Source organism: Macaca fascicularis, chromosome 7, assembly GCF_037993035.2.
Source record: "Macaca fascicularis isolate 582-1 chromosome 7, T2T-MFA8v1.1".
In the NCBI taxonomy this organism is placed as follows: domain Eukaryota; kingdom Metazoa; phylum Chordata; class Mammalia; order Primates; family Cercopithecidae; genus Macaca; species Macaca fascicularis.
In genome coordinates this window covers 90,281,883-90,298,461 of record NC_088381.1, presented here as the reverse complement: position 1 = coordinate 90,298,461, position 16,579 = coordinate 90,281,883, and the positions used below count along the sequence as shown (strand labels likewise).

Genomic DNA, 16,579 nt, shown 5'->3' with positions numbered 1-16,579 from the left:
CACCACACCCTGCTAATTTTGTATTTTTAGTAGAGAGGGGGTTTCTCCGTGTTGGTCAGGCTGGTCTCAAACTCCCGACCTCAGGTGATTCGCCCGCCTTGGCCTCCCGAAGTGCTGGGATTACAGGTGTGAGCCACCGTGCCTGGCCTAATCTGTTTTATATACAGATGTCATAGACCTTATCAGGAGGCTTCTGGATAATTTTTAGTCTAGAGAAATTGGAATTTTGAATAAGATAAGCATCTGAACTTTGAGACATGGGTTGAAAACTGGGAATAATAGTAATTTTATGAAGGAAGACATTGTAATTGCAGAGTCTTTAATATACAGGTTTTGTTTATTTTTTCATAATGATCTTGAGGTACATGGGACAGGTATTAAATTCCCATTTGCCAGGTCAGCTGTGGTCTCAGAGGTTGTGATTTACCCAAGCCAGTTACCATCAACAGGAAACATTCATCTTTGGTGTGTCTTTTCAATATTCGCTTCAGGGGTAAAACCTACAGACTGCTTTAGAAGTCTTGGGATTAGATTTAGTTAAAGGCTCATTATAGGTAACTCTTGTTTTTATGCTTCTGTTGATTTGCTTTATGGTTCTCAATTTCACACGTACTGAAGAATTAACTGTGGACCTGTGAGTAGCCACTGTACTCCAGCCTGAGCAACAGTGTGAGACCCTGTTCTTAAAAGGCCAAGCATGGTGGTTCATGCCTGTAATCCCAGCACTTTGGGAGGCCGAGGTGGGCAGATCACCTGAGGTCAGGAGACCAGCCTGATCAATATGACGAAACCCCGTCTCTACTAAAAATACAAAAATTAGCCAGGCGTGGTGGCTTGTGCCTGTAATCCCAGCTACTCAGGAGTCTGAGACGGGAGAATCGCTTGAACCTGGTAGGCAGATGTTGTAGGGAGCCAAGATTGTGCCATTGCACTCCAGCCTGGGCAACAAAAGCGAAACTTAGTCACAAAAACAAAAAACAAAAAAAAATGAAACAACACTGAAAAAACGCCAGGTGCAGTGGCTAACACCTGTAATCCCAGAACTTTGGGAGGCCAAGGTGGAAGAACGGCTTGAACCCAGGAGTTCAAGACCAACCTGGGTAACACAGTGAGTCCCTGTCTGTACAAAAACAAAAAAAAATTAGCTGGGCATGGCGGTGCACCTCTGTAGTCCCAGCTACTCGGGAGGCTGAGTTGGGAGAGTCACTTGAGCCCAGGAGGTAGAGACTACATGATGGCACCACTGTACTTCAGCCTGGGCAACAGAGCGAGACCCTGTCTCGAACTTAAAGACACACCCCCAAGCCCCATTGCGTTTCTGATTCTTTGGTGTTTTTTCAGCTGAAGTATGTTGAAGGAGTTGATTTTGAGGACTACTGCATGGAGAGTGAGGTAGACCCTAGCATTTCCTGCTTCCCCTTGCTTAACACCTCTGTGGGGTGGTTTATTTTTGTTTTCTGTGCTCTTTTATGGGGCCGGAAGCCATTCACCACAAACACTGTGGAAAGTCTATTCCCTGCCATTCTTTGCAGTGGTGGGAAGCCCAGCCCTGAGCACCTCCTGCCCACACATTTCCTGGCCCCTATCACATGGAAACCATCTCTCTTGTTTTCTTCTCTTAGCAGCCTATACCTTCGGCCTCTTGTGATCACATCCTTTCATCTTGGGCTTCAAAACACTTTTGTTGTGATGGCTAGAAAATACTTGGGGAGGTCACAGAGGCACGCTCCCCGGTGTTGGAGGTTATAGAGGCCAGGGAGCTTGTTTACAAACTTAGCGGGAGACTCTGCTGCTCTCCTGTCGTGCTGGGTTGCAGCTCGGCTCTGGGAGTCTATAATAAAAGTTTGAGTGTGAAATGACTTAATAACTACGGTTTATTTAAAAGTTTTTAACAAATATAAAAAATGGATTTCTCCTGTGGGAGAACACACTTTCTAGAACAAGGATCTTAGAGGAGGGGGTAGGAAAAAAGTGGGAGGAAGCTTTTGAAGGACTAAACAAAGTATTTTATTTGCTTACATTGAATTTATAGGTAGGTCCAAGTTCTGTCAATGGGATTTTAAAAAAGTATTTTCAAACCACCAGAGAGGCAGCCTGGTATTGTGGAAAACACTTTGATCTGGAAGTGTTGATTCAAGGACTTGTTCTGCCACTTACTGTCTGTTGACCTTTTGCCTCTAAAATTTAGCAAATAATTACACACTTAGGCTTTGTGCTAGGTAGTGCATGGCATTAGAAAAGATAAGACACAGCCCTTCCTGTCGAGGAGTGAGTGAGAGGAGTGAGTGAGCGAGCGTGGGCCACGTGTCTGGCAAACTGTTAAGCACCCTCCTGTTACTTACGTTTCCCTATCATTGCATGAAGGAGGTGGGTGGCATTCTTATTTTCCTGATGAGGAGATGGAGACTCAGCAAGTGTTAGGTTTGAATCTTATTTCTGTCTAGCTGAAAGCATTTGGGTTAGGCTTTGAATGAGATAAATCATAAAATAAGCATGGGGATAATAATACTTCATACTGTGGTTATCCCAACAAAACGTACGTGAAAACATGTTAATGTAATTGCTCTACAAATGTGTCATTCATTCCTTTCAGCACTCACCAGAAGCTCTGAGGATTCCACGACATACTGCTTTTCTCCCCCAGCTACATATCCATTTCACTGACTTTCAGCTAAAGCACTGTGGTGGCCAATGGCAGGCCTGGCTGTCCCTGGGAGAAGGGGAGAGACCTCCCTAGGAGCCCCCTTTGAGGCCTGCTATTCAGGACTGTTAAAACCCAGGGATAAACAACTTTGTTTTTAACTTTTAATTGAAATTTTCCCTCATGTGTGCATATACACACACGTCAAAAGGCTAGCAAGCTCCCATATGTCTAACAGCTTCAATGATTCTCCACATTTAACCCCAATCTAGTGTCAGGGTATAAATAAGAGACATCTGATGGCAGAGCTTATTCTTTCTGTTTTACCCCTTTCAATTTTTGCTTACCTTAAGTGCTACAGAAGTGATCAGAACGGACAAGCCGCCTCACTTTCTGAGCCTTAAATTCCAGTAGGGAAGAGAGCCAAATTATTACATAAATGAAATAATTTTGTTGTGAGTGGAGTAAAGGAAAGAAGTAAACAATACAATGTGACAGTAAATGGGGCTGGGGAGGGAGCTGCTTAGAGTGGTTAGGAAGGACCTCTCTGACCAGGTAACCTATAGGCTGAGATCTGGCAGCTGAGAAAGAGTCAGCGAAGGGACCAGCCATGGGGAGTGTGTCTGGATATTACTTTAGTCATCCCCATTGGCATATGCTTGAGTAGTGGATAATTTTTTTTGTTTTGTTTTCAGATGGAGTCTTGCTCTGTTGCCCAGGCTGGAGTGCAATGGCGTGATCTCGGCTCACTGCAATCTCTGCCTCCTGGGTTCAAGCAATTCTCCTGCCTCAGCCTCCCGAGTAGCTGGGATTACAGGCGCCCACCACCACACCTGGCTAATTTTTTTGTATTTTTAGTAGAGACGGGGTTTCACCATGTTCGCCAGGCTAGTCTTGAACTCCTGACCTCAAGTGATCTGCCCGCCTTGGCTTCCCAAAGTGCTGGGATTACAGGCATGAGCCACCGCGCCTGGCAACATCAGATATTTATTGAGGGAGTGCCTCCTAAGGGTACAGAACTCTGCTTTGCCATTCTGATCTTATCCTGAAGGGGGATCAACTCCATGCAGGCAGAGTCGGAAAGAGGGAAGGGCCACGGAGGCAGGAAATAAGACACTTAGTCTTCGGGGGCCTCGGAATGCCACTCAGTTCATGCTCCTTCCTCTGATGGCTGAATCTGGAACCACTTGGTATTTCTGAGTCCACCGAGTTTGGTGGAAAGACTGGGATCTGAGTCTGGTGGGGTCAGGGCCTAGTTCACCGTGATCCTGTGCAAGCCGCTCCGTGTGCATCTCATTTGTAAAAGGGGAGAGAATACTCTGCCTACCACTTGGGTTTATCATTCTGATCAAAAGAGGTGATGTTTGCTTTGGTGTTGTACAGATGCAGGGTATTGTTAATAAGGAGTCCAGATAAGGATGTCGTTCCACCCATGTCCCTTGGTAAGTCACTGGAATAACTTGGGTCAGCAAGGATAAGGTGGGCACCTTAGAGGTTGGTAAAAATAGAATCTTGCAGCCTCCATTGGAAAGAAGTCCCTTTTAAGGTTTACCTACTTTCCTCCCATCAAGGCTGGAAGCATGAAATGGAGACTAGGTGCTCCCCATTATGTAAACCATATTCCTTCATCTACCCAGACTTAGGTCCTGCCAACCTTGTCTTCTTACGCTTACATGATCTTGCCGTAATATTTTCCTTTTTTGTTGTTGTTGCTAAATTTCATGTGGGCGGTTCAGGGAAAGGGTAGACTTGCACTCTTCCCCACTGCTCGGTGGGATTTTAGGAAGGCTTTGAAAATGGGAATGATCCCCCCCTCGGATCCTGTCGCCTTTGGAATGGGAACATGCCCACGTTTCCAGAGCAAACAGACACTGGACTCCTCTCTTCTCAAAGGTGGCGAAACCCTCCTGGAGTGATGTGGGGTGTTCTGGCCTGCGAGGAGATGGCTACCCACAGAACCTGCCCGCTGGAGGTGGCTGTAGAGGTCTGGCTCCGTGCTTTCAGATGTGTCCTGCCAGGGGCTCCCAGGGGGTCCTTCTGAAAGCAGAGAAGGCCCCAGGGGTTGAGAGGAGAGATAAGACATGAGCCTTTTCAGCTGTGATGTGGTGAGGAGAGTCAGGGAGGCTGTGAGCACTGTGGGGCCAGAAGTGTTGGCTTCTGTCAGAAACTCGGCCCTGCCTGACCACTGCCTCCTGGCTCCGTCATTTCCTCTCCATCACGCGCTTCCTTCCGGAAGCCGGAAGCAGGAGGCGGGAAGCTGCAGAGGTAGTGACAAAATCACGGTGTAACAAGAAGCTCCTGGGGCCGAAGTGACTGGAGAGGTGGCCACATACTATGAGAAACACCAGCGCACCGGCAGGGCCTGGGGAGTTCTGAGCTGTCCTGGGCTGCGTGAAGCCGCAGCCAGCCCACTTTTTTCTCAGTATGGCAGTGCCATCTGACCCAGCCCAACCCATCTCACTCAGGTCATGGTTCTGGGCTTTCTGATGCATTCCCACTTCATATTTGCATTGGGATTTCAGTTTACTAAGCATTCCACACCCATGATTGCTTTCAATCCCTTCAACAACACTGAGAATAGGTGGGCAGGTATTTTTATCTCTATGTGAATAATAACACGTGGGGACTCAGAAAAATTAAAGGCCCCAGGAGAGAAGGCTCGTGAGGGGCAGTGACACTTAGGGACAAACAACTGGTTCTCCTGCCTCCCGCCTGAGGACTCCTGCCAGAGGACTCCTGCCAGAAGATAGTATAATAACAAAAGCCTCTGTCTTGCGATTGCAGCCGTTAACACATCTCTTTCATACCCACTACTCACTGGACTGTTAGCTCCTTGAAGACAGAAACTCTGTGTGTGTGTGTGTGTGTGTGTGTGTGTGTGTGTGTGTGTGTGTGTATTTAATGGGAGCAGTACTTTTTTGAGGCATAATTTACATAGAAGAAAATGCACTAATGATGTATTTGAGATGTGTATATATATATATATACACACACACACACACACACACACACACACACACACACCCATTTAGCCATCACCCAAGATAAAGATATGGAACATTTCCACCACCCCTGAAGGTTTCCTCATGCCCCTTTTCAATCTATCCTTCTACCCCAGAGGCAAACAGTGCCCTAATTTCTATCACCTGTGATGCGTTTTGCCTGTTCTTGGACTTCATCTGTATGGGGTCATAGTTTGCACAGAGACTGAATCCCCAGAGCACGACACAGTCTGGCACGTGGCAGGTATACAATGCCAAAGAAAGCCTGGTTCTTAAATTACCCATGAGAGAGAGTTGGGCCCACTGGGAAACTGAGGCGGTGGGCGATTAGTGACCTGCCAAAGGCACAGCTCTATGAAGTGGTGGATTCCGGACGCCAGCCACCCTAATTCCGAATCCAAGGCTTCCTCCGGGCCCCCAGCCCTCCCTCTGCACTTTCTGCAGGGCTCCAGGTGGAGCGGGTCTGATGATCCCGGACGAGCAGCGCCCCCTGCTGCCGGCCCAGCCCCCAGTCCCTCCTCTCTGTGGGGATGTGACATGATAACACAGGTCTTGCGCCCAGCAAAGTGACGGGCACAGGGCAGGGACTTGTGGGATAAAAGTCACCTGCCCTTTTATTTTCCTCGGAAAAGAGCTTTTCCTAAACCTTGGGGGCTTTCTCTCTCCAGAATTAACAGACAAAGGGAGGAGAGGTCTTTTTGGTGGAGCGCTGCTGCCCCCATGCGGGTGGATGGCGACACTACCAAAGAGCCGGCGATCAAGCCTGGTATTTTTGGGTTTCAGGTTCTGCGGCTCCCGGAGACCTGCAGATTCCTGGTCTCCGGGTCCCTGGGTCCCGGACGTGTCCATCAAGGCGTCCATTAGGGCCATCACCTAATGGACAAACATCAGGGTAAGGGGGGGGCTATTGAAGGGGGTCCCTCAGAGAATCAGACCTAGCTGTGTGTGGGGACAGATACAGCCTCCCCACATCCCTCCCTCCCAGGAGAGCCCTGAGGGTCTGTCCTGTACTAAGTAAGCACTTAACCAGGTGAGATCGAGGTCTGATCTTGGCTGGTTTGGAGGGGCAGCAGAGGTGCGGTGAGGGAGGCGGCTCAGCAGTGGGGCCAGCAGCACCGCCCCAGCAGGCAGCGGGCCCGGTGCAAGTCACAGAGGGACCGGCAGCCCCTCCCAGCCTGGCGTGTTGGCCTTGCTGCACCTGCGGCTGGCGGGTGGTGTAACGGCACAGCCTGCTCCCCTCGGCACGTGGCCTGGGACGATGCTATCTCTAACTCAGTATTTTTAACTCTTCTTTCCAGAGGATGTGGCTTCTGTGGGAGAGCTTCAAAGGGTGCCCTACTTGCCCCTCTTGGTAACCATGACATCATGGAAATGGGAGGGGACCGCCCCAGCCCCCAAACACCTGGAGGGAAGTGGGAGACTTTTTCCACTTCCTGTTCTACTTGTGGCTACTGACTCAATGTCTGACCTGTTTATTAATTGCAAAAGATAGCTCTATGTGTGCTACGCAGAGAGGCCTCAGGCATGTGTGTCTCTGTGTGAAAGGAGGCCTGCACCCCCCACCCCTCACCGCGTTGCCCAGGGGGCCTTGACGCAGACGCAGGGCGCTGGTGGTCCTGCAGCCTTCCCGCAGCCAGAATGACAGCACTGGGTCTCCATGTGCTTGCTCCCCCAGACTCATCCCAGTCAGAAGCTCGTCTTCCCACACATGGATCAAGGAGGTAGATGGGTTTTAGAGTAGGACTCATGGAGAAACTGAGGTGAACCCACATAAAGTGACTGTTGGCCCCGGACCTCGGTGTAGTCACACAGTGAGGTCAGACTCCCAGCTACCCTGTATGCTTTCCCACAGTCCCTGTCCTCCAGGCTTCATTGGATAGATGTGTGCCTGCCTGGGGGCTGCCCTGACCAAGGGGCCACCACTCAGGTTTTGCTTGTTCTGAAGTTCTTGACAAGTTACTTTAGCTCTTGGCAAAACTGTGAAACATTGACTCACCTGACCACTTCCTCTACTAATCCCCACTTTCCTTTCTCCTGTACTCCCCACTCCTCACACTCAGCTCCCCCCACCCAGAGCCTAACTGCAGGAGTCATTCACTTATTTATTTAATGGCATCTGTTGTGTGCCAGGCACTGTTCTAGTTCCTGGGGACACATTGATGACAAGGAACATTCCCGTCCCACAGAGCACACAGGCCAGGGGACTTCCCCACCAGGATGGTACCTGATAATAAGGTGCTATAGGTCTGTCTGTATACATGATCCCAGGGGAATTGAATTTTATGTTTGGACCTAAAAAATAAGCAAACCCTTAAGACTCAGATGGCTGCCCCCAGTAAGGGTAACAGCAGAGGGGTTGCTCTGTCAGAGCCAAAGACCCCACCAGGACGCTCCTGAAACACGGTGCTTGCGTAGCCTGCCGTTTCGCCTGAGTGGCTGTGACTCCAGTTGCCCTCAGAGGTCAGGTCTCCGAGTGAAGTTTCAGAGAGTCCTCTAGAATCTTAGGCCTGGGGCCACGAGAGCTCATTTAGTCCATTCTTATGCCTTTGGGACTGGCCTGTGCTTAAGTCTTTTGGGACAGTAGGGCATGTGTCCAGAGAAGTCCCTTCTAAAGCTGGCCTTAGTAACATGTTCCCTGCTGGGATGTTGGCCTGAGGTTGGGTCCAGGCTGGTAGAGCTGCAGCTGCAGCCCATGGCCCTGGCTCGCAGGGTCTGTGGGTCTTCACGGCCGGGCTCTTCATGACTGTGTTTCCAGGTCTCCTCAGCTTCCTATTCCCTCCAGGCCAAGCAATGCCCAGTTCCTTATAGCTGGGCCCTCTGCACTGAGGGGCTTTATTGTGGTGGTGCTAGGCTCAGTGCTGACCTGCCCAGTGGGCACAGGAGCCCTTCTGCTGAGCCTTCTCACAAGGCCACTCTAATTCCCTCTGACATCCCAGGTGGGCCCGGAGCCAGACATGTGAGCAGAGCAGTCGGAGATGGATGGAGTCTCTGGCCCCACCCCCAACACTTGCTCAGCCTCAACCCACTTGCTCCTGGTCCACTCCTCTGACCTCTGCCCTAACTGGCTTTAGGTTTAACAGCCTCAGACGTGAGGGAAGGTTCTTGCTGAATAGAGCATCTCCTGGATTTAGATGGAAATTTCTCAAGGGTGGAGCTGAGCCCGCTCTCCAGATGGCTCCCTACCTGCCCTGGCCTTGTCATCTTGCCTCCTTGCTTGGGGGTGGGTGGGTCCATAGCCCCTGCTGCATCACCTTGCATAGATCTGTGGGAGGCCTTGGGGGACCAGTGACTGTCCTTGCTCTCTGAGGGCACTGGGCTGGCAGGCCTCCACAGGCCTCCACAGGCTCCCACAGGCCTCCTGCAGGTCTCCTGCAGTCTGGGTCGCCTCTAAGATTATTGCAGGGGTCTATCTTTCACCTCTTCACTGCCTTCCAGGCTCCTGTTTCCTTCCCTCAGCCCTATGACCTCCACGTCACTGCAGCCAACTCAAAAGAGCAGACCTGCCTCCCCAGTCACCCACACTTCCCTCGCCTGAATCTTTTTCTACAAAGCAAAATGAATTACCACTTCAGGGGGAAAAGAAAGAGAAACAAACTGGCCCTCAGTTTTTAATGGTTGATAAAGGCTTGCTCTATTAACCCTCCCAGGGGCATTTTCATTTAATACAGGGAAGAGAATGCTTTAATTATAAGAAATTCCCAATGGTGGAATCTCTGGCATTGTGTCAGACTGGTGAGGAGGTAGAGGCCCCCCAGAGTTCCCCAAAGGTGGCAAACCCCACCTTTGTGAAGGTGCTACAGTCCTACCATGTGTGAGGGTGGCCCTGCTGTGATGGAGTTCTGAGCCCTTTCCCTTTGGTGATCTTTAAGGGGATTGGATGTAGGTGAGAGATGGGGCAGCTTAGAAAGAACTGGGGATTTTGTGACTCCCCTCAGTAGGGCTGACCAGGAGAGGGGACACTGGTTCTTAATTCTACAGGGGGCACAGAATCAGCGGTGCAGGGAGTGGGAGGTAGCCTCCAGTCCTACCCGACATTTCGTAAGTGGCGACACATAAGCCTGTAGAGGGCAGGGGTGTGCTCTAGGTCACCTATTAAAGCTGGTACAGGTTAAGTATCCCTAATTCAAAAATCTGAAATGTGAAATGCTCCAAAATCTGAAGCTTTTTAAGTGCCCACATGATGCTCAAAGGAAATGCTCACTGGGGCATCTTGGATTTCAGATTTTTAGATTAGGGATGTCGAATTGGTAAGTATAAGGCTAATATTCTACCTCCGACTCAAAAAGAAAAGAAATCCAAAACCTGATACACTTCTGGTACCATGCATTTCAGAGAAGGGATACTCAACCTGTAGCTTCTTCCCTGTGAAAAAAAGCAGGCATGAGCTGTAGCTGAGAGGATTTACGTATTTCTGGCTGGGATGGTCAGACGCATAGGGGAACCATGGAACCCTCTCCCACCCCCGGGCGTTGGTAAGCCTCAGCTTTGGGTCTTGGTAGCTGTGCTTGCTGGGTGGATGGGGGAGTGGTCTCTAAGCTGTGTTCCCCTCGGCATCCCTGACCCTGGGGAAAGGTGCTCTGGCAGCAGGAGTCTCAGGAGGGAGAGCACAGTGTGCTGTGGACCCCAGGGAGCCCCATGTCTTTTCTTCCAGGGGAGAGCTCAGGGCATCGACTCTCCTCGGTCAAATCTCTGGGCTCGTGGGGAGACAACTCATCTCCTTTTTCCTCATTCTCACATCCGGGATGGTGGGAACATAAAGTCCTGCTGGGGCCACAGCCTCCTCTCAACCCTGCTCCTGCTGTCAGATTGGGCACCTCAAAGGGCTGGCGTGGGGCTGGGCCAGGCAGCAGAGTGGTGGGTGGTCCCCAGCCATGAATTTGTGAGACAATGCAGTTTCAGTGGAAACCCAGTCTGAGAGGAGAGGCAAAGGAAATGCTCCTGGAGGGCAGGAGACGTGGGTGGCATTTTGGGGACACTTGCTGTGTGGTCCCTGTCTGCTGCAGGTCACTGCCACCCATGTGTATGGGCTCCTGTTATGGGTGGTCCCGTGGCGTGGCATGAGAGTGGAAGAGAAGGGGCCCAAGCCGGTAGGTGGGTTTTCCCGGCCCTCAGCATAGCCTGCTAAGCGGAAGCTTTTAGAGGTTATTCCAAAAAGAGGTTGACTTAGGCAGCTTGTTGAATGAGGCTTCCTGGACCGCATCATAGACAAATGCCTTGGTTTTTCTCTGCCCAGCTAGTGATTACCAGCAAGCAGAAAATGACTGCAACCAAACCCAGTCAAACAGAGGCACAGTCTCTGCTCTTCCAAACCATTTTAATGAAGCCATTGGCAGCAGGATATACAACACACCCAGATACACAGCATAGCAGGGCCTCAATAATGAGATAATTTCCCCCCATGTCTTGAGAAGAAGAATAGTATGTATTTCTTTATGAACCCTATTTAAAAAATATAAACCCCTCACAACATTCTCCAGGACCTAGAGCCCAAGAGAACTCACTGAGGATCCATCATCTGTGGGGTGGTGGAGGCAGTCTCTGGGGAGCGGGAGGGAATGTGCACAGCCAGGGGCGGCTGCAGCAGCCTTGCCTCTGCCGTGAATGTCAGTCAGTGACAAGCAGCCATAAGGGAACAGAGGGGGTGGCAGCGGTGTTTGGCAGCTCTTCGGCAATCTTCATCACAAATTTGGGTAGGATCCAGTTGGTGGCATTGCCGGGGGGCACAGAGGTGGTAGCAGCTTTCTCCTCCATGGGGGTGGGAGAGCTCCCTCTGCTTGGAGAGGGAGAGGAGGGGCGATGCAGAGGAAGGAACGAGGGAGCACAGGCTGTCTTACAATCCTGCAGACCTGGAATGAGGAAGAACAGAAGTCAGGCTGGACACTGAGGAGGACCCAGGACTGTTAGGGGTGTGATGGAGATGGCTCTGTTTGGGGCTGTGTGGTAGAGTTCTAGGAGCAAATGGACCCTGGAGTTCTTATTTTTTTATTTTTTTGAGACAGGATCTTGCTTTGTCTTCCAGGCTGGAGTGCAGTGGCGTGATCACAACTCACTGCAGCCTTGATCTTGCAGGGTTCAAGCGATCATCCCATTTCCGCCTCTTAAGTAACTGGGACTACAGTTACTTTTGGGAGACTCTGCCTCCCAAAGTGGTGGGATTACAGGCGTGAGGCCCCGCACCTAGCCTGGAGTTTTTTTGATGGTGATGGAGCAGGATGCAGTTGTCAGCAAGATGACTGGGGACCCTGGGGGAGGAGGGCGTGGAGACTCTAGCCAGGATTAGGGTATAATATGAGTGTAATGTCTTCTTTCTACTGAGCTAAGATGGCCATATGGGGAGAGAGGACATGAGGAGAGGCCTTGGGGGTCCCTTTAGGTCACATGGTGAGAGAAGTACAGCACAAGGCATGCGGTGTAAACGGGTGTCTCTCTTCTTCCACTCATTAGCTGTGTGGCCTCAGTTTCTTCATTTCTGTTCTTCCTACCTCATAGGGGAGAAGTTCAACTGAGGTGGCTGAAATGAGCATGTTTTATAGTGTTTCAGGCCATTGTTATTGCACAAGAGGAATTTGTAACAGGAAGAAATAGAAGAGTTTGGTGGGCTCACTCAGGCTTTGGACTTAAAAGCAAGACCCTGCAGGGAGGCTTGCTCTCAGAGCTTAGGGTGCACCCAGAGACCCGCGTGCCTAACCCCCACTCCCCAGCTTCAAGGCCCCTCACCTCAGCTGGACCACAGCCGCAGCGTCATGAGCAGATTAAACCCGGCCACTTTCAGGAGGAGGATTCGGAACCCAATCACTGACAGGTTTTGAAAGTTTAGGTTCATATCTGTAAAACCAAGAGGCCACAGCGGTTATGGGCTTGCATGTCCCAGGCCTGCATGGCCTGCAGGACACACCCATGGTTTTCCCCAAGGCAGAGCAGGCTGGGTGGGGGAGGCCTGCGGCTCCTGCATCACCTCTCCCTTGCAGCTTCTGTGCATATCCCCTTGCAAACATATTTCGTGCATTCTTCCAGGGCCAACAGTATTTTGTGTTTCAAGACAAAAACACCGACTAGACTTGGCTCTTATTTTATTTCCGAGCCCTTCTGGGGATGGGGTAGCTGCTCAGAATTTATCATTTCAATCCCTGGGGTCCATAGGGGCCCCTTAGTGAGTTCCGCTACCACGGGAGAGATGACTCAGTAAGAACAACTCAAATGGAAATGAATATGGGCCCAGGGTGGGTGTGAGGAGTGGTGGGGGATTCTTGAGAGACAGGACCATTGCCTAGAGCCTGTGTGAGTACTGTTGCTTTTCTTGAAAGAAGGCAAAACCTCTTGGCTGTGAAACTGTCCTCAGGATGATCCGGTTAGTTTAGGGCTATCCCTAAGGGAGTCAGAAATTTCACAGCTGGGCCACCCGGGAGCTCTCTCTGGCTCTCTTGGAGCTGTTGTAAGGAATACAGAGGCCTAGGAAAAAGTCCTTGGTCTATTGAAGCTAGAAACTCATCCTCAAACTGCTTAGAATGGAAAGTCAGAGATGGTGAGAGGGATTCAGGAGAGACCCCACCCAGCTCTGGGCAGGTCTCGAACTGCTGTTTCCATTCCTCATCATTCATTCGCACATCTACTCATTTCTTCCCACTCCCTCATCCAGGCAGGATTATTGCGGGTTCATCACTTCTGCAACCCTGTGCAAACCCAGGCTAGACCCCTGTCTTACCTGTTTCAAAGCTTTTCTCAACCAGGTTGGCATCACAGACACTTTCTGAAAGGAAAAACACAGACATTCTTTCAGCATCCAGAGCAGGCTGACTCTCCCACCCCAGACCTCCTAGTTCTTGGGCAGGTGAACGTCTGCAGCCTTTCCATGCTTCCTTGTGGAGAGATCTGGAGGGAACTTACAGCACATGGGCACATGCTAGGGAGAGCCCCTGGCCCTGGCAGGACTGATACCTTGGCTCCTGGACAGCATTTCTATTTACTCAATATACACTGTTTGTGCAAAGTACATGTTGCATGACATAGGCCACAGGTGCCATCACGCATAGACGCTGCTCTTGCGTGGCTTCATTCTGGAGTCCAATGGAGGCAGTGAGGCATACACGGTGGCAAGGGCCGTAAAGAGTATAAACAGGTACTTTCATGTGTTCCAAAAAGTTTTGATCCTTGTACCCCAAATTTGTTCCTTGGTTTCATCTTAATAAAATGGCACTATCATTGACTTAGCTGCTCAGACCAAAATCCAGCTGCCTTCCTTGATCCCCTCTTGGCTTTCTCATCCCTGCATGGTTCTACCTTTGAAACCTGAATGGTGTTGGCCACCTCCCTGCCACCGCCCTGTCCAGGCCTCCATCATCTCTCTGCTGCAACTGCTCCCTTTCTGCTTCTGCTCTTGGCTTACAACCCACTCTCCATACAGCACTCAGACTGATCTTTAAGAAAAGCAGGCCAGGTGTGGTGGCTCACGCCTGTAATCCCAGCACTTTGGGAGGCTGAAGCGGGTGGATCACCTGAGGTCAGGAGTTTGAGACCAGCCTGGCCAACATAGTGAAACCCTGTTTCTACTAAAAATACAAAAAATTAGCTGGGTGTGGTGGTGGGAGCCTGTAACCCCAGCTACTCGGGAGGCCGAGGCGGGAGAATCGCTTGAACCTGGGAAGCGGAGGCTACAGTGAGCCGAGATGCGCCATTGCACTCCAGCCTGGGCAACAAGAGCAAAACTCCGTCTTAAAATAAAATAAAATAAAATAAAATAAAATAAAATAAATAAAATAAAATAAAATAAATAAAATAAGCAAATTAGGTGTCCCTCCCCTGCTTGAAGCTGATCAACAGCTTTCTGGTATACTTAGAATACTGTCTGCCCTCTCATGGCCTAGGAGGCCCTGTGACTTGGCCCTGCCTCCTTCACTCAACTCATGCCTGCTCCTCTTCTCCTTTCTTATTGAGCTCCTGTCCCAGGCCTCTATAGGGTCCTCTCCCTGCCCTTGGTATGCTTGGTACCTTCAAGTAGCATTTCTTCAGAGAGCCCTTCCCTGACTTTTGTCATGAAGGTGGCTGTTTTCTCAACCCTGAGTTAAAACACATTCCAATCCGAAGTTTTCTGGACTTTTCCCAGCTGACAGATGGGCTCCCCCAACTAGAATGGAGCTTCCTCTGGGCAGACCCCTCATCTGACTTTTTATTCCTCCACTTTAGCACCTGGTGCATTCATGTACCGGCACAACCAGTGCTTGGTGGGTTAATGAGTGACTGCATGAGATTGACTTAGTAAGCTGGGAAAGATTTTTTGGCAGACAGGGAGAAATAAGGAGAGGCAACTTGGAGAAGGGCTTTAAAATGAGGCGCAGAAGAGTAGTAAGGGGCAAACAGTCTGAGCAAAGGCAGGCGGTAGGAACTCAGTTGGAGAGACTGAGGCTGGGCCAAGTGCCCTCTCCTGCCACCTTCTCTTCATCTGCTTTTTTCCCGTGTCATTCTCTGGACTGCCAGGACAAGGCTCACTGTTTCTCAGTAAAAAGAGGGTTTTGTGGCAATTGATGAGGCCAAGACCACTAATCTGAGGAGTTTTAGACATCGTTGACCAGAGCTCTGGGCAGAACCAGGCCACTCCTGAAGCAAGGAAACAGCCTGCGAAGGCACCAAAGCCGCCCTTACCTGTGCCGGGGAAGAAGGTGTCTGCTGGAATAACGCTGTCCTTGAAGGCGCTTGTACATGCAAAATCGGATTTGTTGCTCCAGGCCACAGCACCGTTGCTCTTAAAGTCCATAGACCTCATGTCTAGCACAGTTTTGTCTGTGATATGCACGTCAGAATCCTTGCTTTGTGACACATTCATTACAGAATCAAAATCAGTAAATAGGCAGACAGAGGTGTCATTGGATTTAGAGCCTCTCAGCTGGTACACGGCAGGGTCAGGGTTCTGGATATCTGTGGGACAAGAGGATCAGGGTTAGGACATGATCTCATTTCCTTCTTTGGCCCCAATCCAGGCTGAAGTCCAGATGCCAGTGATGTACCAGAACGGGGCTCCGTGGGGCTGGCAAGTCATGGTCTCATGCTTTATACGGGAAACAGCGTTTTAGAAACCAGCTGCTTGTGATGGACTGGGACTGGGACTCAGGGACAGGTACACGCTGTCAATCTTGGCCAAGAGGCCATGATTTCAGTGAACGTTCACTGCCAGGCCTGGCCTGCCACTCGAGGAAACCTGAAATGCAGGGCTACTTAATGATATTGCTTATTCTTTTATTTAATAGGATCTTCTTCAAAACTCCAGCAATATAACTCTGGCAGAGCAAAGGCAGGCATGGAAAGAAGGCCGAGCAAAGCAAACTAGTGGTCTCCCCAACTTAAGCTGGGCATTAGCAGAATGGGAGGTTTATGGTATGTTGGCATTAAGTTGGGAAGTCTATTACATCACCAGGAGATTTCCCTCTCATTGATAGAGGTTTTGAACTATAAATCAGAACACCTGCGTCTAAGCCCCAGCACTACCGTTTACTCGATATAAGGCCTTGAGCAAGTCACAGCAGCTCCTTACGTCTCAGGAATTTCATCTGCAAAATGAATATGTTGCCTCATCCACCTTCCTAGCCAGGCTCTTCTGAGAAAGAAATGAGAGCTTCTCCATATAAAAATCTATTTAATAAACTGTAAAGTACCAAACAAATGTTAGTTGGAGCCATTGACCCTGGCAGAATATAGCTGTGATAAAGTGCTAGTGAGTCATGCAGGGCCACAGCGTCTATCCTTCACCCTCAGAAAGCAGGACCTGCTGGAGGCTTTTCCTTAGTGCTGAGACTCACTCTTCAGTATTTCCGTAGGATTTTGTGTTTTTAATGTGACTCTCATTGTTTATTCTTTCCGACCTCCTGCCTTTTGAGGAGGAAGCAGAGGTTTGTCGGAGGATTAGCATGTTGGGGCCACCCAGAGAGTTTCCAGCAGGGTGGGGATT

General features: G+C 50.1%; 1 protein-coding gene across 36 annotated transcripts in view; it reads right to left on the bottom strand.

Annotated features, from left to right (window-relative positions):
- Window positions 1-10,940: 10,940 nt before the first annotated feature.
- The window catches only part of LOC101925857 (T cell receptor alpha chain constant), a 487,011-nt gene continuing 481,372 nt past the window's right edge, over window positions 10,941-16,579 (bottom strand). For all 36 annotated transcript variants that reach the window (XM_045397467.3, XM_015453560.2, XM_015453558.3 and 33 more), the window contains 4 exons: window positions 15,280-15,552; window positions 13,346-13,390; window positions 12,361-12,468; window positions 10,941-11,489 (listed from right to left, as the gene is read on the bottom strand). In XM_045397467.3, the coding sequence (XP_045253402.1) occupies window positions 12,362-12,468; window positions 13,346-13,390; window positions 15,280-15,552 (425 nt within the window). In that variant the 3' untranslated portion in view covers window positions 10,941-11,489; window position 12,361. The remainder of the gene's footprint in view (window positions 11,490-12,360; window positions 12,469-13,345; window positions 13,391-15,279; window positions 15,553-16,579) is intronic.